The sequence below is a fragment of the Rhinatrema bivittatum genome, chromosome 19 (genome assembly GCF_901001135.1).
Source record: "Rhinatrema bivittatum chromosome 19, aRhiBiv1.1, whole genome shotgun sequence".
In the NCBI taxonomy this organism is placed as follows: Eukaryota; Metazoa; Chordata; class Amphibia; order Gymnophiona; family Rhinatrematidae; genus Rhinatrema; species Rhinatrema bivittatum.
The window spans coordinates 33,551,582-33,578,592 of record NC_042633.1 but is presented as its reverse complement, the minus strand read 5'-3'; the positions used below and the strand labels follow the sequence as shown (position 1 = coordinate 33,578,592).

Genomic DNA, 27,011 nt, shown 5'->3' with positions numbered 1-27,011 from the left:
CTACCTCCTTAATTCAGTGTGCTATTGTAGCCCGCAATGCCAGCTCACCCTGCTTACTCCCACCATGGAGAATAAACAACCGGTCTGTCTTCCTGAGAGGTTCAAAAACTTCTAAATACCTCAAGATATGCCTCTTGACATCCAAGGGCCGTAACAGGTGATATTCTTCCCAATCTCTTTCCCTGTCCAGAGACAGCAGGGAAATGGACTGATATATGTGAAAATCAGAGACCACTTTTGGCAAAAAAGGAACAGTACGCGGCTGTATCACCCTTAGAGTCACTCGTAGAAACGGCTCCCAGCAATACAAGGCCTATAGTTCAGACACCAGATGAGCTGAAAATATTGCCACAAGAAATACCATTTTTAAGGTCAGTAAACTAAAGGAATGGTTAAGTATTGGTGGAAGAGTAGGGCCAGCTAAAAAATCCAAAACCAGATTAAGACTCCATAAGGACACAGATAACCGCAAGGGAGGACGAAGATGCTTCACGCCTTTCAAGAAATGGGCCACATCTGGATGAGCTGACAAGGGCCCAGCATTCACCTGACCTCAGAAACAGGCAACAGCAGACACCTATACCTTTAAGGAATTAAGGGCCAACCCCTTCACTCAATCCATCCTGCAAAAATTCTAAAATGAGCGAAATCTTAACCGAACAAGGAAGAACCCCCTCAAATCTTCACACCAAGCCTCAAACACTCGCCAAACTCGCACATAGGCTAAGGAAGTGGAGAACTTTCTCACTTGTAGCAAGGTGGCAATCACCGCAGCAAAATATCCACGCTTCGGCAACTGAGCCCTCAAGGGCCATATCGTAAGAAAATAGATTTGGATCTTCGTGAATAACAGGCCCCTGCCGTAGCAGATTCCTGTGCGCCAAAAACCGGAGGAGAGAGTCCACCAGAAGCCTTCACAGATCTGGATATCATGGTCTCCTGGACCAATCAGATGCCACCAGAAGCACCATCCCCTGTGACTTTCGACCTTCCAAACCATTCTGCCCAACATAGGCCATGAGGGAAAAAAACATTCAGCAGCTTGCCCTCCAGCCACTCCTGCACGAAAGCATCAAAGCCAGAGGACTCTGAATCTCTCCAGCAACTGAAGAATCTAGGAACCTTCCCATGGCGAGAAGTCTCCAGCAGGTCCAGAAATGGAAGGCCCCAGTGATCCACCATTAGCTGAAAGTCTTCATTTGACAATTCCCATTCTCCTGGATCCAGACTCTGTCTGCTGAGAAAAGCGGCTCTTAAATTGCCTTTTCCTGCAATGTGTGAGGCTGAGATCTCCTGAAGATGTACTTCGACCCATTCCATAAGTTCGGCTATTGCCTGCGACACTTGCTGGCTCTTGGTTCCTCCCTGCCAACTGATGTACACCACTGTCGTTGCATTGTCCAACATTATCTGAAACGCTCGACTCTGCAATCTGTCACTGATCTGTGAGCATGCTTCGAGCCGATTGATGTTCCAGAGAGACGCTTCTGCACTCCAGTGCCTTTGCGCTGTCAGTTCCTGAAAATGAGCTTCCCAATCCTGGAGGCTTGCATCTGTCGTGATTATTAGCCAGTCTGGTTATCTTAGGGAAAACCCCTTTCCTTAGATGATCCGCTTTTCATCACCACTGTAGTTGAGAGCAGACCTTAATCGGCAGGTGGAGCTGAATCAAATAGTCTTGAGACTGTAGGCTAATGTGCTGAAGAGGAAACATATGCGTCCTCGCCCACAGCACCACCTCCAGGGTCGCTGCCATCAATCCAAGCACCTGAAGATAGGATTACGCTGATGGAAGAATTATGTACATCAATAGCCACACCTGCGCCATCAGCTTCTGAATTCATCCCTCTGGCAGGAACACCCTGACCTGTTTCGTAGTGAACTTGACACTCAAGATACTCTAGAGACTGTGCTGGCTGAAAGATTGCTCTTGGCCAGGTTCACAACCCATCCTAGCTCCTGCAACAAGGAGATAACTTTGCACGAGACCCGGAGGCTCTCTTCGAGACTCTTGGCCCGAATCAGCCAGTCATTCAAGTATGGCGGTACCAGGATCCCATCTTTTCTCAACTCTGCTGTCACCACCACCATAAACTTCAAAAACGTTCTGGGTGCAATGATGTCCCAAAACTGAGAAACGCAGAAATCATTGATGCTCTAGTCAAATGGGAATATGCATATACACCTCGGACAGATCCAGAGACGTCAGGAACTCCCCCACCTGTACTGCCATTATCACCAAGCGCAAGATTTCCATGCGAAAACAAATCACATGCAAATGACTGTTAATTCCTTTCAGATCCAGAATGGGACAAAAGGATCCCTGTTTCTTGGGCACAACGAAATAAGTGGAATATCAGCCCGTATTTTCTTGAGACATGGGCACTGGCATCACAGCTTACAGGCTGAGGAGTCTTTACAACGTACATTCCACTGCCTGTCTCTTCTGCGGAGAGTTGCAGGGAGACACCATGAACACATCCTGAGAAACATTGCGAAACCCCAGTGCATAGCCATCTCTCATCACCTCCAGAATCCACTGGTCTGAAGTGACTTCGACCCACCTCCAATAAAAAAAAAACACGAAGCAACCTATCAACCTATCCCCATCTGGACCGCCTGGGATGAAAGGACAGAGATCTACCCAAATATCGAATCCTATGAAAAGCCGCCTTCTGTAGGGTCGAAAACCTCTGAATCCCCTAGTACGACCTCTTGTGCTGAAGGATCGCGGTGCCCGTTTCTTATCCTCTAGTAATCAAAGAACTGGGGACTCACCCCACTTATTGGCCATCTTCTCCAGCTCACTCCCAAATACGAGCAAGCCTTTAAAAGGCAACTTTGTAAGGTTATACTTAAGGTTGCTCCCCCTTCTACGGAAATAGCTGTCCACTTGGTTGGGGCAGAGGACTGCGCCTGAAAAGAAGGAAAAAAAAAAAAAAAAAAGACTGTAGTCCTTGAAATAGTTCTCCCAAGAAAAGGCAGAGGGATCCATGCCAAAACCAGGGGCCACCTGTCCTGAGCCCACTGAGAGCTACCGTCCCCTGTTGATGAACCAGTTAGGGGAGCTTCAAAGTTAGGCAACCCTTCTGGCAGCTCTTTTCCCAGTCCCACTTCAAGAACCAGACTTAGTAAAATCAGACAAAGGCAATTCCCCCTGAGCCTCCAAGTAACACGGACATAAGTTACAGGGAATGCCAGGCTGAGATGCCCGAATATGACAAGCAGCACCGAGTGTAAGGCGTTTAGGTGCCTTACATACAGGTGCCATCAATATATCAGTATGCGGAAACAAGCATCTGAGGAGTGTGCGTCCAGCTATAACCACGCTGCAAAAAAAAAATCTAGGTGTCCAAAATTTAGGCTCCCAACACTGTACGCCTCAATGGATGTCCAAAAACTGAACTCCCACGAGGCCGCACCGCTTGCATGCACTGAGCATGTGTGAATGGGCACACAGATGGATGCCCCTAACCAACTGGACGTCCAACCAGCTACTGAACCAGGCGCACGATTGGATGAACACCTGGACACACAGCCAGACGCACACACGCAATCCGATGGAACTGAAGAGGGCAGCCTAATGTGCAGGAAAAGAGCGTGCAAAACACCGCCTTGGCCTACCACGCAGCAAAGAAGGAAAAAGCCTGAGAGCAGGGCCTAGCCAAAAAGAACGCTCAACCCACCAGGCCGCCCATGTCCCCCCAAACTCCCACGGAGGCGGGAACGAACGTCGGATCGGCGCACCAAGCACAGAGACCAAAGGGGAAAGAACTCCTATAAAAAACTCACTTTTTTTTTTTTTTTATTCTTTACCTGAACTCAGGAATCGGTCTCCAGCTGTGGGGGGAGAGGGCATATACCTTCATCGTCGCGCTCAGCTTCCCGCACCCGCTGCCTTTCAGTTTTTTGTTTTTTTGTTTTTTTTTAAACAGCTAAGTCCACGCCAGCTGTAAACCAGCTACCAGACCAAGGCACTCATCTGAAGGAGGGATCCAAGAATATCACCTAAGGAATTCTCGACTGAGGGAGGGATCATATGGTATCGCCACAGGAGAGTGGGGCGAATTAAAGTTCCTTCTTTTCTCTTTCTATAACAAAGCAATCCCTAGTAGCGAGATGCGCATCCACCATCTGTTGGAGACTGAGAACACTGCCAGGCTGATGTCACTGCAGGGGTATATATACCGTGATATCAGCTTTGCTCCATCTCCATCTGCTGGTAGAGGTGCATAACCCACTGGGGTTTTGGATTCACCTGTCTGTACGATAAGAAACAACCATTTTTTTGTGTCTCCACCACTCTCACACACAGGAAAACATCTTTGCAATGCACAGCTTTCTACTAGCCTGACAGAGGAAGACTGTACAACACTATGGCCACGTCTGTGCCAGCCCCACTACCAATTTCTAAATCGAGAGGAATGTGCCAGCTCTGCTTCACTCAGCAAGATGCTCTTTGCAACAAGAGACTCCCAAGGACGCCCCCCACCCCCTGCCTCTTCAGCATATCATTGGCTTCCTTCCAGTGCTCTAGGCCATCTGCACACTGCTCCATCCCCAGACCACCACCTATATTAACAGAGGAGATCTCAAGCCGAGGCACTATACGCAGCTACATGGCTGGCTGGGCTGAAACAAAACCTCTCTCTACTTGTGCAATCCTGGAGAAGGCAAGAGAGACCCCCACCATGCATTTGTACTCAGCTCTGCAGTACAGTGCAACAATAATACATTCCCAACCCTAAAGATGATAACTGACTCCTGTCCCTGAAATCCATATATTTCCTGGTGTATTCCTTTTAACCCACCGTCCTTCCCCAGTCTAGTCTCTCGTTACAGTGGCAGCAGTACTTCAGTTGAGGCATGGGCCTCAGCTCTCTGCAGAGCCCAAGAGAAAACACAGCCTTGAGATGACACAGGAGTGTAATCCCCAAAATACTAAATTCTCCACTGAGGACATTTGACACACCAACAACCAAGGGTGACTCGTTCCGCAGGCTAGCACCACTGGTTCCACTCTAGATGGTGTAGCTTGGCCTTTTTCCAAGCCAACCCTACCCTTCTTGTGAGGACTAAGCACATCGCCTCCCGCAGAATAGGTAAAAGCACTTCCAGCACTTAGCCTGGTCCCTGCAGTCAGTGGTGTCTATCACTGCAGCAGCACCGGCCAGGCCTTTATTATGGTAAGAGTGGGGAAAAGGGTAGTGGGATGATGGCGGTATTAGACTTGCTCGGTAAAGGCTTACATAAACTGAAGCTCAGGAAGAAAGAAAAAAAAATAGCTACTTCCTTGGAACGGGAGGGAGAGGTCAGGACGAGCACTTACCAGAGGTCCCTCCTGTGAGGTTTGGCGAGGATGGGGCCACCCACGCAAGGATTCTGCTCATCTGCAACAGAGACATGAAAGGCCATCAAAGTCTAGGCAGCGAAACATGGTTAATTATTATGTGACTTTGCAAGGCAGAGCTCTGCGTAAGGAGCCCCGCATTTCCACCACTCTCCCGTCAGCCGCGCTTTTGGAAAGCACCATAAAAGCTGCCGCCAATGCTGACCTTGCCAATGTTAAGAAAGGCCGGAAGTTACCCAAACATGATCCTGGTCTAAAACCGGACGCGTCCATTGTCCTAGACCATGATTCAGCACCCGGAAGATCACAGAAAACAGATTGGGGAGGGGGGGGGGCGTGCACCACTCTGGTCATGCATCCCGGCTACGACCCCATCCACCTGCCAGTGCTGGTCACTTCACTCAAGAAACACACACTTTCACCTTCCAGGGCTCCGGGTAACTTCTAATAGGGTTGTTTCGCTTCAGAAAGCTTCTTCTGTGATCAATATTTCACAGGTAAAACCATGCATTGAATAGTTAGGTCTCTATAACTACATATCACCACTGTCAAGATTATTATTATTACGGGGGGTTGTTTTTTTTTTTTTTAACATATATAATTCCCTTTCTTAGAAACAGATTTGAAACACTTATTTTTTCAATGCTTTCCATTCCATTTTGCAAATAGTTACAAAACCTAACCTCGTCACAAACAAGGATGGTAAAATGTAACCCACAGTGATTTTGCACGTTTTTCCGTGAGGTTCATTTAGCATCACCCAGGAGGTAACCGAATCCCCTGCAATCTGCTTTACCTCCTAACCCTCCATGGCTCATCCAAGCTGACCATACACAGTTCCTTTTGAAATCATCCAGTGGAAGGGGAGGAGGGGGGAAGCAGAAGCCCGTTCCTCCCTTCCAGCTTTCATCCGTGCCACCAATAAGAGCCATACTCGCGAGCACTTAATCTGCTAACAATCGGGCCGATACAGTACAGTGTGCTCCGGCGTTTGGACGCGCATTTTCGACGCGCTAGCTTTACCCACACACCACAACCCCCCCCCGAAACTAATAGCGCCCGCAACATGCAAATGCATGTTGATGGCCCTATTAGTTATTCCCAGCCAAGCCGCACATTTTACTTTCAGAAATTAGCGCCTACCCAAAAGGTAGGCATTAATTTCTGCCAGCGCCGGAGAAGTGCACAGAAAAGCAGTAAAACTGCTTTTCTGTACACCCTCCAACTTAATATCATGGCGATATTAAGTCGGCAGGCCCAAAAGTAAAAAATAATTAAAAATTTTTAAAAAATTATTTTAAAATCAGCCCGCGGCTTGAAAACCGGATGCTCAATTTTGCCGGCATCCGGTTTCCGAACCCGTGGCTGTCAGCGGGTTTGAGAACCGACGCCAGCAAAACTGAGCGTCAGCTGTCAAACCCGCTGACAGCCACCACTTCTGTCAAAAGAGAGGCGCTAGGGACGCGCTAGTGTCCCTAGCGTCTCTTTTTACCGCAGTCCCTCATTTGAATACTAAATTGCACGCACAGGAGAGCGAACTTTTACTGTATCGGCCCGTGTGTGGGGACCATCCTTTACCACACAATACCTTCAGCAGCACACATGCACCTCGAGAGCGGCGCACACTGCGTGAAAGCTTCTGAAACTGCAGGCTGAAGGGGAGAGAGAGGGAGCTTTTCAGAATTCTGGACCACTGGGTTTTCCTCCAGACACAAAGCAGGAGGAAAACGTAAGAAATGCCAGACCGGGTCCAGCCCGGTGTCCTGTCCTCCCACGGTGGCCACCCAGGTCACAAGTACCAGGAGGATCCCAGAGAACAAATCCAGTCCTCCTCGGTCATAACCAGGGATCAAGCTGTGGCTTTTGCTCGTCTACCTGGCCAGGAATGATTTATGGAAATTTTCTCCAGCGACCTGTCCCAAATCCAGCTCCTTTAATGGGATTCATCACATCCTCTGGCAACAAAGTTCCACAATTTAACTGTGTGCCAGGTGGGAAAAAAATGCTCTCTCCTATTTGTTTTAAATGTGCTATATATGATATGATAGTTCTGAACATTGAGTCGTAGTTTATTATGCGTGAGTCAACACTTTAGAGGGAAACAATCAAAAGTGAATCCCATGAGTGGTCGTATGGTATAAAGAATTGGATATCGTCTGCATATATTTTGGAATTTACCCCAAGACGTGTGAGGATGTTGCAGAGTGGGGAGAGGTATCTATTAAATAAGTCGGCTGAAAGTGAGGAGCCTTGTGGGCCTCCAGTTATATGACAGGATGCCAGAAGAAGATGACTACCAATTCTGATTGGTTGTGAACGGTCAGAGAGGTATGAGTGAAACCAGTTCAAGACGAAACCAGAAATGTCAATAGATTGAAGCCGTGCAATGAGAATTTTATGATCAAGTGTGTTGAGTGCAGCTGATATGCAAAGGAGAACCATGACATAGTTGACGTTCATGTCAAAGCCTCGCAGAATTGTGTCAGTATTAGATATTAAGAGTTTCTGTACTAAACCCCTTCCAGAAGTGGAACTGATCGATGATTCGAGTGTCGGCGAGTAGGGAAAAAACCAATCCCAGCCCAGGTCTCTGTAGTTTTGGACACCTATAGGGTCTTTTCTGCAGAAGTTGTGGAATAAGAGAAGAAAGGTAGAGAGTGGAGTACCCCCGGGGTCTGTACTGTGACTGGTGCTGGCAGGAGATGTTAATACACCAGATACAGATTCCATGGGATGGCACTGGGAGCTAGATAATTTTGTCTAAACTTAGAGGGAAATTCTATGGAGGAACCAAACTCTCTGAACAACCTCGCACAGAGTTAGAAGAAAATTGCCCAGAAACCTTCAAAAGCAGTAGTAAGACAAACTGAGCCTTGATATGCTGGCTTGTTTAAGCAGGAATATGCTACGGAAATGCTTTAAAAGTCAACCAGACCAGAAAGAAGGTTAAAGCTGCAAGATCCTCCTCTAGAAGAATACTTCCAGGTCTCCAAGTCTGTGTAGATGTCCTATGTCTCTAGAGGTCTTTGCTCCCATTCAAAAGCAGAAATATACAAAGGCTTGATGACTTTGAAATTGGTTCTCTGATTTAGTAAGGTGCTATTACCTTGAATACGGAGACTAATGAGATCTGGGAAGAGGCAGATGCTCTTGTTCAGGTCTCTGGGGAAGCCAGTCGGGCTCCTTCCTATTCATCTGGCTACGGATGATGAATTAGTCTCTAAAGAATGGAAAAAGATGGATAAAAGGAACAGCTACTCCAGAGGCAATAACAAAAGGCTAACAGATTAGCCAAAGAGATTGCCTTTTCTGTCTGGCAGTATTAGAAATCTCAATAGATGGGATGGTTGGTCAGAATGATAAATGTAACGGGGGGGAAAAAAAGGGGGGTGTTAACATTTCCCTTAAAAACAGCATACAAGAGTAGAAAGCCAGATGTTACGAATCAGTTGTTTCTTCTTCTTATATTTCTAGAGCCAGGGATGAAATCGATTCACAGCCTAAGGGTTTGCTCCTGAGCAACACAGGACTCCATCGTTAGAAATGTCTGCACACTCTTTGGACAGATTCAGCCCGCGACTGTCTTTAGCAGCTAGATCCACGGTTTATAGTGTCAAAGCAAGACTAGGCTTGCGGTTTAAAAGAATGCTCTGTAGATTTTTCTTCTAAAGGATCATCCGTTAAGCCCGCCATACGAGAGAGAACATCTGTTTGGGTTAAGCCTACCTAACACAGTAAAAGGGCTTGGCAGAAGAGGGTTTGGGGGAAGGCATTACTGCTTCACAATAAACCTCCTGGAAGAAAAACTCTCCCTCGAGAGGGAGAAGGCAGCAGAGAGATTTTGGAAAGAAGGCAGCCTCTTTTGTCCCTCCAAGCAGCTCTCTCATATACAAAAAAGAACCAAAACGGGATCTTTCACTGGACAGAACCAGTTTAAGCAAGCAAATGCAAAACGCCGAAAAATTAGGCATGGCTCCCAAGCTTTGGTAGAGAGGACAAGACGCTTCCTGTCTGGGGAAATTTCCACCTTGGATCAATACCTAGGTTCTAGACACAGTACCTTCTTGGCATCTGATAGAACCTCAAATGATTCTTCATGAGATCAAGGATTACGCAATGAAATGAAAAAAAAGAGACTGCTCATTAAACAAAATAGATCTTCTAGCTCAGATTGACGGCATTGTCCTAGTGTCCGATTCCCGCCCCCCCGAAGTTCAAGAGTTTATTGAAACCTTTTTGTGGTACCAAAGAGAATGGGAGGGAGGGGCAAGTTCCATCCAATTCTAGACCAAAAAAAATAGAAAAAAAAAACCAAAACAAGTTTCTGGCCCATAAGAGTTTCAGGATGGAATCCTAGCACATCTACACAATTCAGGCAACAAGACCAGGAGAACTGCTTGGCTATTCTGGATCTTCAAATGCAAACAGTCAAGAGCTTTTTTTTTGTGGTCCTGGATCATCACTATCACAGTAAACAAAAACTTCCTTTTGATCTCATCCAAGTGCCCCACCTCCCCGCTCCATGAGGTGCTAATAATTGCAAGAGTTGTGTCGAGAAGGGGTCTGGGGAAATGCGTGTTCGTATCTGTAGAAACTGCTCCTTCCCTCTTTTGCCAGCCTCCCCTCTGCAATCTGATGCCAAAGCATCTCACAAAACAAGAATTCAATGTGAAAACTAACTTTTAAAAATTTGCCGCCAAACGAGACAGCAAGAATTTATAGTGAGGCGCGAGGCTTTGACGCCCTACATGAAGAGGCTGCAAGGGAAATCAGGAAGTTCATCACCTGCAGCCCCACTCTCTCTCTGCTTCCTACCTGTCCCTGCTACCACGCATTCAACTGAAACAACTCCCCATGCACCTGCTCTCCCCCCCCCATGCAAATGCTTTGGGTCCTAAAACGTTGGCAACAGTCTCTCTCCAGAGTGGTAGCAAGAAATTCAATAATGCCCGACGAGCCCAATCCCTGGTGCCTGCAAACACTCAATGGACACGCAATAGCGAGGCGTCCTCTATATGATTATTGTGAATGTTTATTGTAAAGCATATTTTCGTTGCATATTTTCGTTAACAAGTTTATTGTAATGTTTATTGATTATTGTAAATGTTTATTGTAACGCACTGTTGCATATGTTTGTTCTAGTTCGCACAGCTGCAATGTTTCTGTTATCTGTGAACCGATGTGAGGTTACTAAACAAATGTCGGTATATAAAAACTGCAAATAAATAAACAAAGCACAAGCCCAGCCTCTACCATTACTGCAAGCCTCTTGGATTCAAAGGCAATGGAGCCAGTCTTCTCCTCTCTTAAACTGACACAGAACAGCACTAAGGGCTTTCCCTGAAGCATCCCTTCCAACCATAACCGCTGAAGCTAGGCCAGGCAGGCACGGCACAGCAGCAGTAAGTAACAAGGCCTTACTTGGCTCAAAAAAAAACCGCTGGGCCTTCATGCTTCCAGGTCAATCAGGGTCGGCTTCTACCGGGCCTGCCCTCGCCCCCTCCACTTCCATCTAGCCCGGCCAATTTGCAGTGCCGGTTCATGGCCAGGGGCCACAGCTCTATCTGGAACCTGGCATCCGGCAACCTGGTGTCACCAATGTGTCATGGCTGAGACTCCTTATCCCAGAGGTGGGCAATTCCACAAGCCAGCCGGATCTTCAGGAAATCCCTAATGAAGAGGCATGAGATAGATTTGCAAATCTCTCTCATGCATGCACATCTATCTCACGCCCTGGAGGACCGGAATTGCCCATCCCTGCAAACACAAGCCTGTCCTTCAAAACAACATATAAAAGCATCCCTCTCAGCCTCTGTCCACCTGAATACTATATTTACTTCGAGAAGCTCCCAAGAAAGGCGTTGCTATATTCGGGCAATCACAGAAATGAATCCCTTCTAACCAAGAACGACTCTTGCCTCTGCCACATTTTGTGGCCCAGGCTGGTTCCGAATTGTTTGAATCATCTGCTCTTGCACTGCATTCTTTATTAGGCATTGCAGAAACCCAAAACTTGCACACGGGTTCCACCAAAATCTGAATTTCTCAAACTTAGCATATAGTTTGTCGTCGCCCAGTGCGGGCAAGACTGCGCTCAGTCTGACTTAGGCACAAAACGTCCAGCTGAGGCTGAAATACACGATTCATTAAACTCTTAAAGCGTGGCAGATGCAGCTGTTGGCCCAAATGGAAGAAACGGACTTTAAAAGCTATTTCCTCAGTTCTGATCCAAACATAACCCCAGGCTCAGTGGAATGTTTTTGCTCCAGACATCCTGTCAACCAAAATCAGCAGTCCTAAGGAAAAATAGTAAATTATCGATATACGTATATTTAATATAATTTTTGCACACGCATATGCCATAGGACTAGACAAATAATCCAATCCAATTATTTTATAGGCCGCTAGTCCAAAGTGCCGGAAGCACTGTACAAAAAAAAAAAAAACCCCCACAAGTAAAATAAATCACTGTCAAACCATAATTACATTTATCACAAACAATCGATTCACCAAAAGCAGATCATAAAATACTAGCAAAACTAAACAAGCAGAATCTAACTCCACCTCGATCGGGTGCACAATGTTACAGAACCACTCCCAAAAATTCCAGTAACTTATAATTTTAGCTTAAAAGTCCTGACATTGACATTGACCCAGGCCTTGGTCAATGTCCTAAAGTCTTGATAATCTAGAATGAGTCAAACAGATTTTGGGAGGTTAACACCGAAACGTAGACAAAGACAGCAGATAAAGGGCCATACAGCCCCATCCACCTCCACAGTCCCTCTCTGTCCCTCAGAGATCCTCTGTGATTGTCCCAATGCTATTTGTCCCGAATGGCCTCCACCACCCTCTCTGTAAAGAAATAATTCCTTATATTACTTCTGAACCTACCACCTTTCACTCCCAAAGCCTCCTTGCCATTGAATGAGGCTCACCTCCTGTGCACTTATTCCTTGGAGGAATTTAAATGTCTCTAGCATATCTCCCTCTTCCCTCTGGGGTATAAATACCTGTGCACATGCTTTACGACTGCACAGATATGTTAAGCATGGGGACTCAAAGGTGGGAGGGGCCCCATCTTCCACTTCCTCTGCTGGAAAGTCCCTCAAGAACACGTCCTACACTGGTGATATTTTCAAAGAGAAAGTCCTCGTTCCCAGCACGTTGATGACCCCAAACAAGAGACACTGCTTTTTCAGGGTCAAGGCATGCAACGCCTCACAGGAATGGCAAAGAAGTTTTATCCACAGACACACATGCTCTCTCGCACCAGCTAGGAGCCAGGCTTCTTTCTCCCTTTGACCAAATGGGCTGCAGAAATTTAGCAATCGCCTGTAACAGAATTTTAATGCATCACAGTGCATTAACTAAACGCTGTGGGGGTCAATTTTCAGAAAACACTCTACACTTAGGCGGACTCTCCACCAAAATTTTAAACGTAGGGAGGATAACTTTTAAAGAACCGAAAGCGAGAGTCCATATTCCTACGTACATGGCTGCACGCAGATCTACCCTAGTATTTTATGACCTGTGCACATCGTTCATGCACAGGTTACGGAATTCACGAAAATCTTCCTTTTCCGCATATATAAATATAGATTATAGATATAGCAATGCACGAACATAAAACTAACTTAGCCAGATAAGTCTTAAAAAAAAAATGCTACTTATCCGGCTAAGAAAGACAGCCATATAAATCTCAAAAAGTGCTAATTATCCGGCACCTATCTGGATAAGCAGCACTATTTGAGACTTATCCACTTACGTTACTTAGCCAGATAAGTAGCAATTGTTTATTTTTAGACTTGCTGAATGCGTACATTGATGCAAAAAAAAAAAAAAACCACCAAAAAAACCCGCAGGTATTTTTTAAGGCCTTTCAAATGATGCTGGCAGACCATGCACATGAGAAACTTAAGCAGAACTTACCCGTGCAAGTCAGAAAACGTTCTAACGTGCGCGCGTGGCGAAAATGACTAGTTTTAGCAGTCAGCCAACCATTTTGCTCAATCCTCCTCCGGGCTTTTCCTGAACTCCCCCCCCCCCAGCCAGTAACACAATATAAAACACATTTGATAGCACTTAGGAAACACAATTAGCAGGTTCAAAATTACACGGGCAAGTTACCAAATCTGCACGCTGCAAGGGCTATTTACGCGCACGATCGTTCTTCTGCATGCACTCTCTTGAAAATTCAACTGTAGGTTTTCAGCCGAAAATGCTCCTACATTTAAGGGACATAAAAACTTAAGGATCTAAATTCAGGCCAGCAATTCGTTTTCCTAGATTTCAGAGCTTAGGGACCCCAAGTTCAGGAATCTAGTGAAAGCAGACTGCTAAAATTTAGTCAGTTTTCAAAGGGCCCAGTTTAGGTGCCTAACTCCCAAAATTAGGCCCCTGGACCCTTTGAAGGCAGACTTCTCACCGCCTCGCCCACAGCTCTGGCATGCACTCGGGCGCGACACGGAAGAGCCGATGCCCATGGGAGCTCCGCACGGCAGTCGCGCTGGTGCAACGCGAGGGCAACAGCACGGACGGCTCAAGAGAGACGGCTTCCCGGGAGGCCCCGTAATTAAAACAGCGAACGCTATTTGCGCCAAAGCAGCGCAGAAATATATATATATTTAAAAAAGAAAAAAAAACCACAAAAACCCCCCAGCAAAAAACGCAGACCGACAGAGACGCCACGGAGCAGTAAAAAGATCTGAATCTCTTTCCCCGAGGGGTAACGACTGATCTAGGAGTTTCTCGTCGTGCGCATGGAGTGTCAAAGGTTCGGACACAGCTCACCTGGCCCCCCCCCCTTTATACCTCTCTGTGCTGAAAACCTCACCCCCCCTTACCTCCCCCCTGCCTACTCTGCTCAAGGTTCCACGAGACCTCCCCCCCATCCCCCTCTCGCTTTTCGTTTGGACGATACGGTGCCCCCCCCCCTGCTATGGACACCCTCTTCCAGGTTGATAAGAAATATACCGGCCGGCTCCGGACGGTCCTTGCAGGACTCACACCCCCATCGTTTTAGCTTCCTTCACCACGAACGAAAGCGACCCCCTTAGGGACACCCCCACCCCCCCCACCGGTCTCACAGTCCGTTTTTGATCCATGGAAAAAGAAATCTCCTTCTTATCCCACCCACAACTGCCGTTTCACACCACCGAGCGCTTTTGGCGAGGGATCACCCCCACCTCATCCCCAATCTTCCGGGACAAAAATTGGTTTGTTTTTTTTTGTTTTTTTTTTAAAGTCTAGCGCAAGCTTGCAACTTCCCATCGGGGAAGTCAAAACCAGCGAGCGACTCCTCTGTTAAGCGAGCAGCCATTGGGGGGGGGGTTGAAGGGGAGAGCAAGGGGAGCGTCTCCCCCAGCGCTGTTGCTCCCCTTTCCTCTCATGGTTTATTAGTTTATCAACAGGAGTGGGGGGGGGGGGGGTGAGGGGAGAATAAGCAAAAAAGGAGGAGGAGGAGAGAGAGATGGAAGGAAATCCCAAAAGCACGCGCACAGTGTCGGCGGTGCCTGATCCACCCGGTTTGCCCGTTCGTGACCCCCTGTGCCGACAACATGGATCTCACTTGACCTCTGGTTTTTCTCCCTCCCTTGCCACCACGATCCCCCCCCCCCCCTTTTTGTCCGTCTCAAGCATTTTTTTTTTTTTTTTTTAAATTCTAACCACTGTTCCGGCTTTTCTCCGACGCCGCGAGAAATCTTTTCTCCACTCATAACCCCGCCACCCTCGCGGTCTATTTGAGCCTCCCCCCTCCGTCGTCTTTTCATAAAACGCCGCCAAAAAAAAAAAAAAAAAAAACGCAGATTTTTTTTTTTTGTGTTCAACAATTTCAGAGGGCGCGGCGATAAAAAAAAAAAAAAAAAAAAAAAAAAACTTACCCTGAGCCTCGTCTTCGTGCGACCTAAAGCACGGCCGCGCGTGGGCGAGGTGGGCGTAAATGCCGGCCTCCTCCCGCAGGCTGCGCAGGGCCTCCCCCTTCCTGCCCATCCCGTCCGCATCCTGGAAGGGAGGGTAGAAGGACGGCCCCCGGGGGCTGGCGTCGCCGCACACCCCCATCGACAAGTCTGCTCCGCCCCTCCCCGGGGAGGCGCCCGGATCCTTGACAATGACCACGGATATCTCGTCTCCGGCCGGGGCGGGGAAGTCCTCTTCGTCCGGCTCGAGGGTCACCAGCACGTGGGTGCCCCCTGCGTCGTCGTCATCCTCTTCCTCCTCCGCCTGCTGCTGCCGCCGATGCCGCTCTCTCTGCTCTTCGGGTGAGGGAGGAGGGGATACTCCCTCCATCGCTCGCAGGTTCCCGAGACGTCTCGAATCCCCCCACGCCGTCCGCCGTCGCTTTAGGACATCACGGTCATCGCGGACAGGTAGCTACGGAAACCTTGAAAAACAGGAAAGAGAAATAAAGATTTTATTTATTTATTTAGTGATTTATTTTTTTTTTATATACCGGGGCACGTTAAAAACCATCACCTCGGTTTACAATAAACAATAATTCAGCAACAGGCTTTACAGACAAATTGAAATAAAGTGGACATGATATATATCAAAATAACAACAAAATAAAAAACAAACACAATAAACCAATGGTGACCATATTCCCTAGTTAATGGCAAGTCTAATAATAAATGGTAGTTCAGAGACCAATAAAGTCAAAATTTGCAGTGAGAAGGATAAACTCGGCGTGTAGCAAAGATTCAGGGAGAACAGGAAAAGTAATCGGCATTTCAGAAGAGGAGAGGATCATTGAGTGTAAGCTTGTTCGAACAGCCATGTTTTGAGGTTTTGCTTAAATTTCTTATGGCAGGGTTCGAGACGCAGGTCTGCGGGCATTTTGTTCCAGATGTTGGTCCCGGCAATAGTGAATGTGCGGTCTCTTGTAGCGATGTGCTTGATGTGTTTAATTGTAGAAGTGGTGAGTTTGGCTTGGTGCATTTTTCTTATTGGTCTGTTTGATGTGCGGAAAATATAATGATCGGAGAACCATTGCATATCTTGGTTATGGATCGATTTATGTATGAGGGAGAGAACTTTGAATAAGATTCTAGATGCTACAGGAAGCCAGTGAAGGAACATGAGAACAGGTGTAATGTGTTCATGGCGGTGAGAGTTAGTGAGTAGGCGTGCAGCAGCATTTTGTAGCATCTGTAATGGTTGTATTGTGTTTTTGGGGAGACCTAGCAGTACGGCATTACAGTAGTCCAGTTTTGACAATATTGTAGCTTGTAACACTGTCCGGAAATCATGCGGATGAAGAAGCGGTTTAATTCTTTTTAGAGTATGTAACTTGAAGATACAACGATGAGTTGAACAAACTTTGAAAGCTCAACCTAGGCGCGACTCAACATTGCTGCCACCCCTGCCCCGCTAGGCACGAGAGGAATGTGCCCAGTAGCCGAGTGGGAGTCTCTCGGCCATTTAACTAGTTATCACCTTCATTTTGTCTTCCTCTCCCTTTTAACTCGCTTCTGTCTTTGAATCCCCCTTCCCCAGATGGCATGCCCAGGGGAATGACTGCCCGGCCAAGTCACACACACACACAACCCCCAGGGACCTTCTACCCAGCACTGCGCTCGGTCACTTGGACCAACCCTCATCCTTATTAACTGAGAGGGTAAATATGCAAACTACCTGCAAGGTCAAACGTAAAGTCCATGGATACTTTTTACCATGGCTTTTGAAAATCGCTATCTCCCACCCCATTGATTTTTCCACTCCAGCATCCTTCCGGGAAGGCGTTATTACGCTAACGACTGCCCACAAGAGCGTCTACCGCCAAAACGGATTCTCAGCCTTCCAGACGAATAATGCTAATAAATAAATCCATTCAATAAAATAAAGGGATTCCCCCAAAGTGTATTTTGTTCCTTCTGTGAAGAAGCAATCCCTCCCTACTGGACCTGCTGAACTTAGGAGCCAATGAACTCATGAACTGAGAGGGCGCGCAAGACTTCCTACCCCATTCCGCAACGACCAACCGGAAACCGGTTTCTCTGAAAAGCAGAGCTCAGATTCCACAAGCTCGCAAGCTTCCTTCCATTTAGCTGAATTGTAATCCCCCGCCCCCCCACACACACCATATTGTTTTTTTCCTAATTGACATAATTCCTTTCGTCCTGTTCCTCTGGACTGCCAGCTCAATCAGAACCAGCCTCCATTAGGCCACAGGACCATGATTATTCATTCACCACAAACGGCCCCCGGTTTCCCCCTCTCACAATATAGCCCCCGACAGCAGAGCACAAGTCCTTGGCCAGGAGGCCACAGACCATGGCTCCCCATGGATCCTACTAGATGTCACTGTTTATCATGGCGGACGCTCCCCACTTCCTTCCTCCCCCCCCCAAGGCTGGGAATATTGAGTCCACAGTCCTGGCTAACCCAAGGAGCAGAAATCAGGCTCGGGATATTGAAACCCAGGTCTTCCGCACGGCACCTGCTGCCAAGCCACCAGGCTACGATCCCACGCTCTGTCTAGCAGCTTGCACAAGGATTTTCGCCAAAAATGAAAGATTAGATTTTCAAACTGAGAAAGGGAAGGAGGGGCTGTCAGAGGTTGGACTTCGTAGATATCAGGTCATCGTTAAACCAGAACCCAGCTACATCACTATTCCGATTAGCCAAGGAGTGGAAAGTCTGCAGCCTATGGTCGCAGCTGGGAGACTCCCGGCCGCCAGGTCACTCAGGTGCTTACAACTTGGCACTTGGTGCCTGAAATTCAGAAGAGCAAAAAATAAAAAGAAAGGGAAGGAATATATGTTTCAGGCTAATGGCTCCAGTAAGCAAATGTACAAACCCTGAAAGCGTGTGGGAGTTTAACCCCCGCTGGGCCGCATCACAGGGTGTTAGTGGGGCATCTATGGTGACTCTGTCTGCTCTGTTCCCCCATTTTCCCGCAGCTGTGCCAAATCGATACGGACCTGCCTCAACTCTCTCCCACATAAACCTGTTTTCGCCAGCCGATATTCACCTAAACCCGTCTGCCAGGGTTTGCCGAGCGGCGATCCCAAGACCTGATTTTCAAAATGATTTTTTTTTTTAGCTATCCATTTTAGCTAAGTAAATATTTTAGCTATCCATTTTAGCTAAGTAAATTTGCAGCGTCCTCTCAACAATTTGACCTCTGCACCAGATGAAGTGACCGGAGGGAGGGAGAAAACTTACTCTGCATTCATATAAGGTGACAAAGCCACTTTCGGAATGAGATGGGGGAAGAAGGTTCTGAGAAATATCATGAAATTTCAAAACAAAATGTGACTCCCTGTAGGGTACACAGCCCGTACTTCACCCACTCTCCTGGCTAATGAAACAGCTAACCCAAACTAAATACGTTCAAAAAACTTAGGTAATAACATCTCGTAAATGGGTCAGGCCATTCCAAACCATACATTCTCACCTTTTTATTTCTTCACATTTAAACCTTGCCAAGCGTGACTTTTGGTAAATTGTTGAATAATCGCAAACAAAACACAATCACATAGCATATAATCAATAATAATAAATGTGATCACATGCCTATCCATTTGCATGCTTGAAGCATGAAACATTCAAACACACTAAAAAAAACCCAAAAAACCACGCATACACACACACAGCTACATCAAGTTTTCAAACAAACAATTACAACAGGCTAAAAGTTAAAAGATCAGATGACCCGAAAAACAATATACAGATAAAATATCAAACTGCGCCAAGACAGAGGTAATAAAGTCAGTAAGTAGAGCAGACAACCACAACAAAAAAAAAAATCTTTAATATTGTATTGCACATTCATTCAGAACATAGCAAAAATTCAAATAAAATAAATCAAAACAATCATAGTAAACATCAATAACATTCAGTCACACACAAATATAATTAGGATCAACCACTATACTTCCCGCCCCCCCCAAGAGATGGCTCTTCTAATAGTGCTCCTTGGACTGATCGTGAGTGATGTGTTGGCTTATAGGGTACCAACCAATCTATCACGTACCCAGCTCCACTGCCATGTTAACGACTGAAAAACCACAACACACACACGCCCAATCTTAAACTGTAAATGAAACTCAACCGATAGCTTTCAGTGCTGTTTTTCCAACACAGGGCTCCCATCCTTATAAGCAGCAGCAGCAGTGCGGGGCAGTCACGCTTTGCACCAACTGCAGACAGCAGATACGTTCCTTGAGCAGACCCGACCTGCTGTAACGCAAGCATGCACACCCACGTTCACCAGATCGTCTTTATGCAGAAAAAAACAGAGAGAGGATGGAGATCAATAAAACATCTCGCAGATTGATTGAATCTGGGGCACAGCAGATAATTCACTACCTTAACTCCCAAATTAAGTGCTCGCTTTCGAATAGGGATAACAGGCCCATCTGGCAATGGGGAAACTATCTAGCTCTTCTGAGTCTGGCTTCCAGGCTCCCAAAATCTCAGTCTTTGATGAATTAAGCTTCGGAAGATTTGATACTCCCATCCAATGCCTAAACAGTAACAAGACAGGATGTCAGGTTCTGTAATCGTGCAGAAGCATCCTTACCCAATGGATGTCGTCTGCATATAGATAAAATAATGAATCTCAAAATTCTGAATCCATTTCCCTAGAGGGCTCACAGTAATCAGAGAAATAATTGAACCTTGCAGAACATCGCATACTATCCAGCCCCCACGCTCAGATGTAAAATCTAAAACCAAGGACTGGCTCCTCTCTTCCAAAAATGATGCAAGCCAATTTAAAACCACCCCATGAGTGCCCCAGCTCAGTTAAACGTTGTACTAAAATAGCATAGCCAACGGATCAAAAGCCAAGGTCAGGCCAAGTAAGACTGGCAGCACATCACTTCCCCAATCCCAATCGTAAATCTGACAACCGTACAAGGTTCATCTCTGGCCTGCGGCCCACCCAAAACCTTGACTTGAAAGGCGGCCATTGGATCACCCTCCTCTAAAAATTCCAGAAGTTGGATAGATTACTGCCTTCTCTATTAACTTACTCATGGGGGACAATAAGTAAATCTACAGCTCTAACACTAAATTTTCAAAAGAGAAGCTTTGATAAAATGAGGAAAATAAAAAAAAAAAACTGAGAAGTGCAGCTGCAAAGGTTAAAAGTGTACAACAGGCATGAATATTGTTTAAAAATATAATCTTAGAAGCGCAGACCAGATATATTCCAAGCATTAAGAAAGGTGGAAGGAAGGCAAAACGATGACCGGCATGGTTAAAAGGTGAGGTGAAAGAAGCTATTTTAGCCACAAAAAAAAAAAAAAAAATCCTTCAAAAACTGGAAGAAGGATCCATCTGAAGAAAATAGGATAAAACATAAGCATTGTCAAGCTAAGTGTAAAACATTGATAAGACAGGCGAAGAGAGAATTTGAAAAGAAGATGGCCGTAGAGGCAAAAACTCATAATAAAAATTTTTTAAAATATATCCGAAGCAAGAAACCTGTGAGGGAGTCGGTTGGACCATTAGATGACAGAGGGGTTAAAGGGGCTCTTAGGGAAGATAAGGCCATTGCAGAAAGACTAAATGAATTCTTTGCTTCCGTGTTTACTAATGAGGATATTGGGGAGATACCAGTTACAGAGATGGTTTTCAAGGGTAATGATTCAGATGAACTGAACCACATTCACTGTGAACCTGGAAGATGTAGTAGGCCAGATTGACAAACTAAAGAGTAGCAAATCACCTGGACCGGACAGTATGCACCCCGGAATCCTGAAGGAACTCAAAAATGAAATTTCAGATCTATTAAATAAATTTGTAATCTATCATTAAAATTGTCCATTGAACCTGAAGACTAGAGGGTGGCCAATGTAACCCCAGTATTTAAAAAGGGCTCCAGGGGCAATCCGGGAAACTATGAACCAGTCAGCCTGACTTCAATGCTGGGAAAAATAGTGGAAACTGTCATAAAGATCAAAATCACAGAGCATATAGAAAGACATGGTTTAATGGAACACATTCAACAATGCCCGCTTACCTTTAGAAAGAAATTGAAAACCTGGTTATTCCCTTGATAGCCCATGACACAAATACGGACTTCATATGCAGTTATCGTGCAATTTGATGTAATTTAAGTGTAATTTTCTGTCCCTTCCCCTACCCCCAGTTGCTTCCCCTCCCTCCAAATAGCCCTCTCCACCATAATTTCTGAACCTAATCGCAGAGTTCTGTCCTGGTCGAATTTATTTATTCCTTCCTCGAGGTTTTTCTGTATTTATCTTGTTAAACACTTGATACATGTTTTACTGAACTTTAATACATGTGATGCTTTATTTACATGTTATACTTTACCTCACTTTAATTCTATTACTTATATTAAATTCTCTACCTAAATCTGATGCTAAGATATTAGTTATTTGCAATGTTTTTTTTTGTTTTTTGTTTTTTTTTTACAAGGTTTGGGTTCGATGTAAACCGATGTGATAAGAATCTTTGTCTTGAACATCGGTATAGTAAAAAGATGTAAAAATAAATAAATAAACATGGATTTACCAAGGGAAGTCTTGCCTCACAAATCTCCTACATTTTTTTGAAGGGGTTAATAAACATGTGGATAAAGGTGAACCGGTAGATGTAGTGTATTTGGATTTTCAGAAGGCCATTCGACAAAGTCTCTCAAGAGAGGCTTCTAAGAAAACTAAAAAGTCATGGGATAGGAGGCAATGTCCTTTTGTGGATTACAAACTGGCTAAAAGACAGGAAACAGAGAGTAGGATTAAATGGTCAATTTTCTCAGTAGAAAAGGGTAAACAGTGGAGTGCCTCAGGGATCTGTACTTGGACCGGTGCTTTTCAATATATTTATAAATGATCTGGAAAGGAATTCAAAGAGTGAGGTTATCAAATCTGTAGATGATACAAAATTATTCAGAAGAGTTAAATCACAAGCGGATTGTGATACATTACAGGAGGACCTTGTGAGACTGAAAGATTGGTCATCCAAATGGCAGATGAAATTTAATGTGGATACGTGCAAGGTGATGCATATAGGGAAAAATAACCTGTGCTATAATTACACAATGTTGGGTTCCATATTAGGTGCTACAACCCAAGAAAGAGATCTAGGCATCATAGTATTATAATACATCATATGTATTCTATACAGGAACATCGGTATATATAATATAAAAATAAATAGTGGATAACACATTGAAATTGTCGGCTCAGTGTGCTGCGGCAGTCAAAAGAGCAAATAGAAAGTTAGGAATTAAGAAGGGAATGGTGAATAAAATGGAAATGTCATAATGCCTCTGTATCGCTCCATGGTGAGACCGTACCTTGAATACTGTGTACCGTTCTGGTCGCTGCATCTCAAAAAAGAGTTTACATCGGGCACGGAAGTGGTTTAAAAATCATCATCTTGGATACTACAATACTGGAGACGATGGAATCTCCCCATCCATAATTCAATGGAGAAATGCTTTACATAATCTTTAAATAATGAAAATGTTTTGCAAGTAAGGAGAGGTTTTTTAAAAAAAGAGACAGCAATACTGAGATATGGGACTCATTCATATCTGCAAGCCTTGCCACACACTGCCAGGAGCTTAGTTCTGGAATGAATTTTAACTGATGGTACCCAACACAATTATTCTGGTGAGATGGTCTTATATTTGATTTGGTTGAAGCGGTGAGGAGTGGGAGGGGAAATATGATTATGATTCTTGCTGGCCTGTAACGGTATGATGCAGGATATGGTAGAAGAAACATCATGCACTATGCAATATTGTTTTCTGACTGTTAATACTAATAAATACAATTTGAAGTAAAAATATATTGGAAGCCCAGATCAGATGTATTCCATATTAAAAAAAAAAAAAAAAAAAAAAGATTCAGAGCTGAGTGAGATAAGCTCCCAGACAAGGAGAAAAATAAAAACAGTAAGAAAAGAATGTAGGTATATAAAAATAATAAATAAATAAATAAAAGCCAGGCAAGCAAACTGCAGAGACAAGTCTGCCAGAAAAGATTTTCTGTGAACAAAATTGAAAATGAAAGTATTTATTTAAAATAATTTGTTTACCGCACAGTCCCATGATCGTGGTTTCTAAAAGCACAGAAATTATGCAGAGCAAACGAGACCACATCATTTGGCCTGACAAAAAAAAAATTTTTTTTTTTAAAAGCTTTCGTGCCCAGCATAAACCTGAGATATTCTGCCATTGTGTTCCATATTAATGGACCAGCTACTGAAACAGCATGGTCTCCAACTTCCCCCTAAATGTGCTTGATAGATTCTGGGGATCTCTAACAGTCCCTTATTTGCTGACCCCAAAATGTGCTATGGAGTACGCACATGTAAAGTGGTTCCCAACTGTAGGCTATCAGCATCGTCAATGATCTTTTGAATCAATATTAGTACTTTGCACCGGATTCAAAACTAACTGGGTGGCCAATGTAACTTAGACAACAGAGGTGTGCTATTCGGTTAGAATTCAGGCACCCCAAGTTCATGCATTTGAGACAAATACATTATTTTGGTTTTGGAAATATTTAAAGACAACCTGTTGAAGAATAACCATGTCTGAACCACAGGTAAATAAATCTCCGGTTGTTTTAAAGCAAAATATATTGAATTATTCACGAGGATAAAGAACTGTACATCATCAGCTTATATATAAAAATGAATCCTGAGACCTCCAAGCAATTTGCATAGTGGTGGTAAATAAATATTATATAAGGTAGTGGATATCGAAGACTCCTGCGGCAGAGGCCTGCCTTGATGCAGTTGTGTCCTATTTGGATCTATTAAGTTGGGCCAGATATAAATGAACTAAATGTCTGAAAATACTACAAAACATATTGAAATGCTGAATTCTAGCAACCTGGTGATGTAACATGTTGTTTCTTCTAAAAATTAAATGAACTTTGGATAATCATAGAAACTAATCTACTTGATGTAACAGCTACATGGGAAGGGTAAAAAATAAAAAATGCCTGGAAGAAAAATAAGGATTTCATGAACATAACTGTCCAGATATTAAGAACTTCACAAATAAATTATGCTATTAACCAGACTACAGCAAAAGGCATTTGGAACCAGTAAATAGAGAGTATATCCTGGAAAAAAACACTGAACCTTCAGCAAGAGATAAATACCATCAAGTGGTAAAAAGCAGAGTCTGCTACTACTGACATGCAGCATGTCAAATCATTAGCTGAAAAACTCGGAACCCTAGGAGATCCAATTGAGGAGGCAAAAGTTGCATTAGTAGCAACTCAAGTAACGCCCTCGCGCATGCTATGGAGTGGCCAGAAGTTCTGAGGTGTGCAATATGCAAGAGCTAACTTCAGAAAAAAAAAAAGAAAAAAAATCTGTCATGCATGTCTACAAGGATTTTGCACATTGTGAACTCAGAGAACAAAAGAAATGCCCTACTGGGTCAGACCCGTTCCAAAGAATAGGTCCAATTCTTCTTGCTCACAATCAGGGATAAACAGTGGCTTTCCACAAGTCTACCTGGCTAATAAACGGTTTACATGGACTTTGCCTCCAGGAACCTGTCTAAACCCTTTTAAATATCCAGTTATGACAATCGCTTTCACACATCTGGCAACAAATTCCACAGTTTATTTATGCACCGAGTTAAAAAAAATACTCTCTCCAATTTGTTTTACACATACCACCTATCAGCTTCATGGAACGTCCTTTAGTCCTAGTTTTATGGAAAAGGGCAGATTATTTACCTGTTCCACCCCAATCATAGTTTTATAGACCCGTATCATATCCCCCTTCAGCCGTCTCTTCTCCAAGCTGAAAAGTCCTAACCTCTTCAGCCTTTCCTCATAGGGGAGCTGTTCCATCCCCTTTATCATTTTGGTCGCCCTTCTCTGCACCTTCTCCAGTGCAATTATATCTTTCTTTTTTTTTTTTTTTTAGATGGAGCAACCAAAAGTGCGCACAGTACTCAAAGTGCGTTCATACCATGAATCAATACAAAGGCATTACGATATCTTCTGGGGGGGGTTCTATGCCTTTCCTAATAATATCTAAGATTCTATTTGCTTTTTTGTCTGCTGTCTCTCACCGAGGTGAGGATTTCATAGTATTGTCCACAGGGACGCCCAAGATTTTTTTCCTGGGTGGTGGCACCTAGTATGGAACCCAGATTAGTGTAATTGTGGATTATTATTCTCTATATGCACCACTTTGTACATATCCACATTAAATTTCACCTGCTATTTAGATGTCCAACCCCCGGTCCAACCCCCTCTTGCAATTCCTCACAACTGGTTTGTGATGCAACTACTTGGAATAATGCTGTGTCATGTGAAAATCTGATCCCTTCACTCATCGCTCCCTTTTCCAGATCATTTTATCAACTGGAGAAGACTCTGGAGACAACTTGCAAGAAAATAATGGACAGAAGATAAAACGCCATCACTGCAAGAAATTTGGACATTTCATAAGAGAGTTAGTTCCCTTGGGTGCAAAATAGCAACCCACAAAATGCAAATGGGATTATATATTCTTCTAGCAATGATAGGGATCAAAGGAAAAAAATATATATATAAATAAAAAAATCAGAGAGCAAAAATAGCCATAGAGTTTCTAATGAGAAGACCATCACAGGTTCCAAGAAGCAATATGCATTCAATGCAAAAAGAAACCTTACAGATCAAGAGAGAAGTGACAAAAGAGCCACTCTGGTGCCTGATAGTCATCTAATTGGACAACGTGGTTTATTTATTTAACGCAGAGCTTTCCAAACTTTTCATGTTGGTGACACACTTTTTAGACAAACAATTTTGTGACACAGTAATTCAGTCTACTTAGCAAACCAGAGGTAAAAGGTTAAATGAATGAAATGTATTTCGACAATTTATGTATGTTTCCTTAAATATATACATAATAAAATGTTTCACGACACAACCTATCTTGTGAAAACCTTTCATTTATATTAAAAATATATAATATTCCAAGATTAATGTTATTGTTATAATTTATGAGTAACAATAATAAAACAAAGTTATTGTCTTATTCAATTTACCTCTTTAATGAGATATATGAGCTTGATGGGATGAACACAGCTTTTGAATATTTGGTGTTAATAAAAAAGTCCAAAGAGTCTTCTGCGTAATTTAAAAAAGATGGCCAGTTTCACACTATAAAATTATTTGATAGCCTCATTCAACTAATTCTATGTGGCGATGAGAGTGAAGTCTGGAATATATAGGAAGGGACAGAACGTGAATATAAATCCTGCACCTCCAGTTCTGTAACTCTGTGCATCCACTGAAATTCCCCCAAACAATGGAGCTTGGATGTTTCCCTTACAGCTCATCATACTAAAAGATATTTTCAAATTCTGGTGTCACCTCACAGTAACAGCAGCACAAACACCTTCCCCTGCCAGGCACATTGTGAACTAACACAAAACCCTGCAAAAAAAAAAGACACTCAAAATCTATACTGCAATCCCATTGTAACATAACAGTAATAACACCAAGGACTCAAACAACAATAACCCTACCTGTGAAAAAGCAAGGGTAAATATTACACTGGGTCCTAGAATACCAATACACCACCTACTGAGGAAACAAAACAAACCCGATTGCTATAGATCCCTATGCTAGTAGAATCTCTCATCATGGTCACACACACAGAGCAGAGACAGACCCTCACCAAATACAGACTACAAAATAAAGGAGCACAAATTAGACAA

The 27,011-nt window shown here is 44.2% G+C and overlaps 1 protein-coding gene across 4 annotated transcripts in view; it reads right to left on the bottom strand.

The window, feature by feature from the left end:
* The window catches only part of WIZ (WIZ zinc finger), an 84,914-nt gene that overhangs the window by 49,615 nt on the left and 8,288 nt on the right, over window positions 1–27,011 (bottom strand). For all 4 annotated transcript variants that reach the window (XM_029584144.1, XM_029584141.1, XM_029584142.1 and 1 more), the window contains exons 2-3: window positions 15,235–15,734; window positions 5,330–5,390 (exon numbers count right to left, since the gene is read on the bottom strand). In XM_029584144.1, the coding sequence (XP_029440004.1) occupies window positions 5,330–5,390; window positions 15,235–15,640 (467 nt within the window). In that variant the 5' untranslated portion in view covers window positions 15,641–15,734. The remainder of the gene's footprint in view (window positions 1–5,329; window positions 5,391–15,234; window positions 15,735–27,011) is intronic.